General features: G+C 38.0%; 1 protein-coding gene across 2 annotated transcripts in view; it reads left to right on the forward strand.

The window, feature by feature from the left end:
• Positions 1-3,373: 3,373 nt before the first annotated feature.
• The window catches only part of LOC122061777 (BRAP2 RING ZnF UBP domain-containing protein 1), a 16,119-nt gene continuing 10,974 nt past the window's right edge, over positions 3,374-8,518 (forward strand). The window contains exons 1-4 of one of the 2 annotated variants that reach the window (XM_042625240.1): positions 3,374-4,004; positions 4,109-4,217; positions 4,311-4,425; positions 4,562-4,659. In XM_042625240.1, coding sequence (XP_042481174.1) covers positions 3,676-4,004; positions 4,109-4,217; positions 4,311-4,425; positions 4,562-4,659 — 651 coding nt within the window. In that variant the 5' untranslated portion in view covers positions 3,374-3,675. The remainder of the gene's footprint in view (positions 4,005-4,108; positions 4,218-4,310; positions 4,426-4,561; positions 4,660-8,518) is intronic. The other variant, XM_042625239.1, reaches the window with a different exon arrangement.

An 8,518-nucleotide genomic window follows, 5' to 3' on the forward strand; every position in this document is an offset into this window, starting at 1 on the left:
AGGAGGCTTCCACATGGTTAATACTTTACTAGTATGTTTTGTTTTCTCATCAAAAATACTTATGGCCTAACTTAGGCTTTGTTTGGTATGATTTCTATTTGTATTTATTAATTATTTTTTAGAAATTATTTGTAACAATAAATTATGACCACAAATAGTATTCGTTTGGTTATTATTTATAAAATAGATTATATAATGAGAAAATAAGTTTCAATTTTCACTTTCAATTTTGAGCTTCGAGCAAGAGAGATGATAGGAATTGAGGTTTTTTATTGAAAAAATATAAAACATACTAAAGTTACCTATTTACCATTGATTTTGAGTAGTTTAGGCCCCATTTGGTATCATTTTTCTTTTTTATTTTTACTTATTTAACAAAAATCATTAATGAAAACTATTTTTTATCAAAACATAAAAATTGTTTGGTAACTACTTGACCAAAATGGTTTTTTATGAAAAATAGTTTGGTACCTCTATGTGCAAAATGGTTTTTTTGAATAAATGGGTAAAAAGATTCCCTTTACCCATCGTTTTTATAACTGTCTTTCTCCACTTTGGACTGAAGAAGAGGGGACAAGAGGCTTAGATTTATAATTACAAAATAAATGACTATTTTACCCCTCCATATTAAGACTTTAAGCATGTGCTCATTAAAGTTCAGCGCAAAAATAACTGAAAATCAATTTTGGTAAATATACATAAATGACTCTTGATCTCTTTTTGATTTTTGTGTTTTATCAATTTTTTTAAAATATAAACAAGCTCCATAAATATACCAAATGCAGCCAAAACTATTTTTGGGAACAAAAAAAAAAAAAAGATACCAAAGAGGGCCTTAGCGTAGGTGTTCATTTAAGGTAGCAAAAATCAACATAAAGATTTGTTGTCACAAATCACATATAGCTTGAGAGTAATTTGTGATTTATGATTTATTATAATTTATCATAAATAGAAATAAGTGCTATAAATTATACCAAACACTTGTAAAAATAAAAAAAGTCAAATAAATACAAATAGAAAAGAAAAAGAAAAAAAAAGAGAGCCTTAGTCCATTAATAATCATGAATAATAAATTAATTTAAAAACTAAATAAATTTTGGATTTGATGAACATATATAGCCAACAATGTGTCAAGAAGTGTCTTGCTAACTCATGATCCAAACTAAGGGTGTTATTCGGTTAGGTTTCAGTTTAAATGGTGCGGATCGGTTCGGTTCACATTTATTTGACTAAAACCATAACCGCACCATTTACTAAACTGTTCCACTTTCTAAAATCGTGACTGTTTAGTAAACGGTTTCGGTTTCCACAGTTTCTAAACTATATCGGTTTCACAGTTTTAAACGGTTTTGATTTCGATTTATTCCATATAGTTTGTAAAACGGTTCACAATCGGTTTGTTATAACTTGCAACCATCTCTAATCTGAAGATCGTAAGCTTATCAAAAAATAATTGGTAACCACAAATAAGATATTATATATTGATGATCGTATGTCTTAATTTGATAATCTAGTGCTATTTATTTGGATGGTCATTCTCAAACATATATAACTAATATCATACAACATCCAAAATCCAGCATTCTACAGCATAAAATATTAAAATGACAGGTGGTTTATCCAAAACACCCCATTTGTGATAACATAATAACATATATGGATTACAACTTCATGATCTAAAGCCTAAACATGAACTGAATTACAATAAATCATTCCAAAACATGATGGGCACTTAATTTAACTTTTAATTGTTATAAGGATTACTGTCCTTGCTTTATATGGTTGTTATACCAATTAATCGGATTAGTTTAAATGGTTTAATCGATTTAATCGATTTCAATTCGGTTTGAAACCAACGGGTTTCGCGATTAAAACCGATCCAACCCATTTAGCTAATCGGCCTAAAACTTGAAACCATAACTGCACCATTTACTAAACGGTTTTGCGATTTCGATGTAAATGAATTGATTTGATTTCGGTATACAGGTCGGTTACAAATTCACATCCTTAATCCAAACACCTTCACATCAAGGATGTTTGCGAGAACCCTTTGGCTGCTCCAAAACCTGGCATTGTCAAGCAATTGCTCCACAAGAGGAGGGCTTTTATGGCTTTTCAGTTCGTTGTCAGGATTGTTTTAATCCTTCTCGGAGCAAGCCATTATTTCTTGAGGAACAAGACCTCCCTCAGGATTCACATTCAAACCAAGCATAGCTTTTCTTGATAGGCTCAACATTATCCATGTCGTGAGCTCAAATCCATCATATAATGATCACCTTAATCTATCTTGTTTTTGTGTGCCTCTGAACAATAGTGGAAGATCAATACTAAACTGTGAAGGATCAAACTTAGGAGAGTTCTCACACCCCCTTTACAGCCCCACTTGGAAGTTGGAACCAACCGCTGCAAGACCACTCTGGCTTTGATAAGAGAGGACATTGAGCTATTGCATGATTTGCAGGCATTGGGAGAAACCAAGACGATGAACTGTCGAATCAGAACATTAGGGCACCTTGGAGGATGGTTTGCAGGCAACAATGGACCAGAGTTGTAGGCGACGGTGGCTTAGCAGTACAGTTGCCGTTGTGGGAGGTCGAAGGCAAAGGGAACAAAGGCGTGGCGGTATTTGCAGATAGAGGGATGATCAGAATAGGTGGTGGTGATGGTGGGTGTTCGGGTACCCAATCATGGGCTTACAAGGGTAGAAATAGAAATAAATCTATTTTATATATATAAAAAAAATTTATTAATAAAGAATTCCTAACATTAGTTTTCAGACTTAAAGAACCTGCAATATCCTTTTGCAAACCTAGGCCACCTCAGATGTAATTTACCTTTTATTTTTTTCCCCCTCTCAACTTATACAACTCCGATGACTCGACATCTGATTTTGCAACAGTGACCATAACTCCACATTTTTGTTTTTAATAAGAAAAAAAGATGCGTATAGTGGTGCGATAGTGTGGTGAATATTAGATAGTCGAGAGGACCTCGGAATACATGCTTAAATATTATCGACCATTTGATGCTCACTGCACTAGCACACTCATAGCAAAGAATGATCACCCTAAAAAGATTCTTATCCGATAGCATCCCCTTATGACTTATCACAAGGGCTATAAAATAACTAAGCAGCCCCTATTGGATGCCCTTTCTGCAATGTGTCATTGGTTGGGGTGCTACTGCATGCAACCAGTCAACAATACTCAACCCTTTCTTTAAATATAAATTATTTTTTGATGATTAATGGGTTACATGGATTTGATGTGACCGTATGTAATTGGAGTCTGCCTTTAAACCTGAACTGTAAAACTGGACAGATCCAACCGATGGACTCCACCTTGCCTTCATCTCAGGCGTCACTCACTCCACCTCGGCTGCATCTCCTTCAGCCACTGTTGCACACTCTGCAACAAGTCAACAACCGCCTTCCCATTCCAAAAAAATTAATAAGTTGTTTTCGTAGGAAGCACTCCATCATTTCGGATTCGGGTCCTCGATGGTGGGCCCATCGTTAGGCCGTGTGCGGCTAATGACAAGCGGCCGTTAAAGGCTTGACGACGTAACCTTCAATTTCCCGCGAAAAGAGAACATCAATCTTTGAGTCATCAGACTCTTCACAGATTTCCATTTTCAATACACTGTCTTATCTTCATTCTTTCGCAACAGTCTCACATGTTCCGTCTTCAAATCCATTCGGTGGACACGAACCACCTCATCACCACCAGATCCGCCGGAGAAGACAGCGGCGTCGCCACTCCCACTAACCCCAACTTCGCCTCTTCAAACCCTTACCCTAACATCCAAGAACGCAGAGGCATCGTCCATCTCTTCCGCAGCGTTTCCTGCCATGATCCGACCTCTCTATCCACAAACCGTAATGACTTCGAAGAGGATTCCACTTTTCTCTTCGTCGTCGCTGTTCCTAACCACCTGTCCCTCGAAGATCTCATATCCTTCTGCGCTTCCTACATCAATCACTTCTCCGAGGTTCTCATCATCAGGTTCGCTTCATCCGCCCTGGTAGAAGCCCCGGGGCTTGTTGTAGATGGGTCGGATAAATTGTTCAAAATTTGATTGTAACAGTTTTGTATTGGTTGAATTGCAGGAATGATGGAATGGAGGATCGATACAGCGTGTTGATTAAGCTTGTAGACCAGCAGAAATCGGAGAGCTTTTATTGGAAGTTCAACGGGAGACGGTTCTCATCCACTGAGGTTTTTGTTCTTGCTTTTATTTGTGAATTGTAGGGTTTGAATAAGTGGTTTTGGTTGGAGTTAACTGGGTATTCTCTCATGGTTATATTGCAGGCTGAGGTTTGCCATATCTTATATGTGACTTCCGTAGAATATACGGAATCTTCGGAGATTGCCAGTACTCCGCCTCAAGGTTTTACTGAATTGCCTACTTGCCCTGTTTGCCTTGGTGAGCTCTCCAGCTTATGGATTAACATGCTTATTTGTTCTACCAGGCAGCCTGTTTGTGTTTGGTTGTGATAATGGAAACTATTGTTAGTTTTTGTAAGTTTTATTTATTTATTTATTTTTCTCCTGTTGTCTAGAAAGGCTGGATCAAGATACCAGTGGGATCTTGACAACACCTTGCGACCATTCATTCCAATGCTCATGCATCTCAAAATGGGCCGATTCGTCTTGCCTGGTTAGTAAAGCTTGTGCTTCTATGAAGTGTTTCTGTTTTGATTTTTTTTTTTTCTCTTACTACTAATGCTCATACTTCTTGAGTTCACCTCAATGTTTAGTTTGGCTATGCTTCTTGGGCTTGTGCTTCTTGGCTTCTAGAGGCCAAAGTTCTATTGACTATGGAGCTTGAAAGGCCATGCCCCATATTATTATTATTCAATTTGGAGTCTTTACCACCATAAGCTAGAGAAATTCGAGTAGCACCCCTCCCTGCCTCGAATATTATGATGTTCTGGTGGAAAATCCAAGAATCACCAGAAGTAGAAGCACTAGGGTCCCATTCAAACGTGTGCAGCTTCTAAAAGCAACTTCTTGCTTATAAGCTGGGTATAGGAAGCTTAGTCAGTATAGGTGATGACTATTATTCCTAGTAGCATTATGTGTTGTATAGCACCTTTATCTACTCTCAGTTTTGCATGTGTTTTGGGTACATTATAGTCGAGGTACCTAACATTATCTACATCTGGGTACTTCACGTTTGAAATATTATGTGTGGGCTGCCTAAATAAGGATATATTAGTTAATTTAACCAATCTATGATAAACTTCGGGAAAGTCGTTTGAGATGGTATGGCCATGTTCAACGGAGGCCATTGGATGCACCAGTGAGGAGGAGTGATATGATCCATATAGAAGGATGTAAAAGAGCTAGGGACAGATAAAAAATGACCATAGAAGAAGTGGTGAAGAAAGACATGCACATATTAGGCCTTGCTCCAAGTATGACATTGAATAGAGTGGATTGGAGGTCTAGGATCTAGGTAGCAAACCCCATCTAGCTTTGTTTACTTCGTTGCCATTTTTATGATTTGCTTCTTGTCACTTATTTTATTTTTTATCTTTTCCTTTTTCCAGTCCTTGCTTGGATCCATGTAGCCAACCCCATTCAGTTGGGATAAGGCTTTGTTGTTGTTGACTTGTTGTTGTACCTAAATAAGGATATTATTAGTTAATTTGACCAGTTGACTTTAACATTTTTATACTTCCAACTTTACTCATAAGAACCCATCCTAAAGTGCTAGCATTGATGACTAAGCACTGGAACCCATCTTACGCAAGAACCACCATCTCCATAACCAAGATCACCACAGGTGTTTGGTTGTACATGTTTTGTTCGCAACCTTCGCCCCGGTTACGATAAATTATCTCCATGTGCTACCAAGTGTGTAACAGTCCCCTCGTGCATGGTTTTTTACAAATTCAGCATGGTCATTCGTAGTTATGGGTTCACGCAATTCTTCGTTGATCATGCTGTATTTGTTTAGTGACATGGGTCCAAGGTGGTCATTCTGGTTGTGTACGTAAATGATATCATTGTTTCTGGCGATGATTCCTCTGAGATCGAGTATGTCAAGGTATATATCTACATCGATATTTTCATGTGAAAGATTTGGGAATGAATTCTCAGATATTTCTTGAGTATTGAAGTTGTTCGTAGTTCAAAGAGAGCTGGTTTATTTCAAAGGAAATATGTACTTGGTCTATCTGAAATTGGGATGCTAGGATCTAAACTTGTGGATACTCCTATGGATCCTCATCAGAAACTTGGAGCATGTGATGATAGAGACTTTGCAGATTAACATCAATATAGATGAGTTTGTTGGCATAACTATTTATTTAGTTGTTACCTGACCTGATATTTCATTTGCGGTTGGTGTAATTAGTTAGTTCATGGAAGGGGGACAATAATAGAAGAGAGAGGTGAGGGGGTTGCAGCAGCAGGGTAAGTGAGGGGATGCAGCGGCAGGGGATGGTTCCCTCATGTCACACCCCATCCCTTAGGAAACTGGAATGCGACTAGGATGCTTATTGTCATCCTGTAAGACCTGTAAGGATCTTAAAAGCAGTACCTTACACTCACAATCCAACAAGATTCACTAAAATTTGATGTATTTGGATATTCCTTTTGATACAATATTTGTATATGTCTTGTGACTAAATGGGATAAACTTGTTAAACTAATTACAGTATCACATTTAGTTCATCGGTACAAGAATCTTGTTTATACATATAGTGGCTCGGTCAAGTGCAAAGGTTGAATATAGAGCTATGGCTCATACGGTAGTTGAAATGATTCAAGAGTTGGGATTCTCAATTACTAAACATATTGGGATGTATTTTGATAATCAAGCTGCGATTTACATTGCCAGTAATCCGGTTTTCCGTGAGTGAACCAAGCATATTGAGGTCGACAACCATTTTGTGAGAATTGCAGTTCTACATAAGCTAATTTCTGCTCCATTTGTTTACTCGTCCAACCAATATGGCGATATGTTCACCAAGGCGTTTTTCAGGCCTACGCTCCTCAGTGGTTGTTCCAAGATTGGTATTGGTTATATATATATATATATATATATACTCCGCCTTGAGGGGGAGTGTTAAAGTGTAAACACGATGAAGAGGAGTCCCCCTATTGTGGTGTGAGTCTTCTTATGTTACCGGTAGTCTTATGGGGGTCTTATCTTCTTATCTTGTCTTGTCTTTTAGTTGTTTGTATCATGTAATTAGAATAGGACTGACTCTTAGTAGTTTCCTATTAATATTCTACTTCTATGATTTAATGAAATGTTCTTTACTGGTCTAGGAAAGGAGGTCTGTCCTATCGTGCTCCATTGTTCTTGTCTTGGTCTCCCGCGTGTCTTCTGTCTTCTCTCCCTTCATTCTCTCTTAGCTTTGGGGGACTGGTTTACGTATTCTCTGCTGTACAAGCTCTAGTGTGTTCATTCCTTATTTTAAATTGGTGCTCAGTTCAGTCCTAACCCCAACTATTTCCTTGCTGTAGTAGTCATTGGAATAAGCTTCGTTGGGACATCATATCCTTGAGCATAGAGGTAGTTTGTGTTGGATAGGGTTGTTAGGGACCCCATCCTTCAAAAAAAAAAAAAAAAAATTGAATGATTGGAGCTGGAAGTTCTTTCTGTTTTGTAGTTGATAGGTCGTGGGTGGGTTAAATGGTCCCGAAGAAAAAGACCTAGAAGAGAAGTTGAAAGAAGTGTTTTTTATTGAACAGGCCCCTAATCCTGGTGGCAAGTGCTTAGTTATTTATTTGTGTTGCTTATAAAGGTTGGAGCGGGACTTTTCTCTATGATGTCCCTTCTCTTATGGTCAGGTGAAAATTGGCTTGGGCTTTTGGGGCTTACAGGGTTCCCTCGGCAGTTGCATTCTCTTTTCCGGATTTCCTATTGCAACATGTTGGTCACAGGTTTGAGACTTGGAAACAGTCTCTCTTGTGAAGCAGTGATTAAGGCTGCATGCATTTGCCCCTCCCAGACCCTGCAGTAGCGGAAGCCTCATCTACTGGGTTGCTCTTTTTTAAAATCTTTAAAGTGATTATCTTATTAGCAGGGCAAGTTTTTATTAGACATATGTTTAAGATGTTTAATAGAGCCTAATTGGTTGATCGGTTCCACTCCTTATATTTGGTGTTTCTTGAGTGATTTCAACATGTCATGGATCTATAACACTGGGAAATCTGATCTACTACATGCTGGAAATTTTTGGTCAGGTCTTTCAGGAAGTTTTGGCGGTGCCTCTCTGGTGGAGAGAACTTTAGTACTTCGAAGAATGGAGCTTTTTCTGTGATCATAGAGAAAGTTCCAATGCTGCTCTTCTTGTTAACTCTTTTAAGAAGAGCTCATTTTATTCCTTCATTCTGATTGCAAAGTCAAAAATGAAAATTTCTGCTGCATTGCACCTTTATTCTTTTGCAGAGCAGCCTGCTCCTTTGAGTTGCATTACTACTTGGATGTGTCTTTGATGATGGAGATTATTTATACATCATTTCCCCATTCTTTTTTTTTTGGCCCGGGGGGGGGGGGG

Source organism: Macadamia integrifolia, chromosome 14, assembly GCF_013358625.1.
Source record: "Macadamia integrifolia cultivar HAES 741 chromosome 14, SCU_Mint_v3, whole genome shotgun sequence".
Lineage (NCBI taxonomy): Eukaryota > Viridiplantae > Streptophyta > Magnoliopsida > Proteales > Proteaceae > Macadamia > Macadamia integrifolia.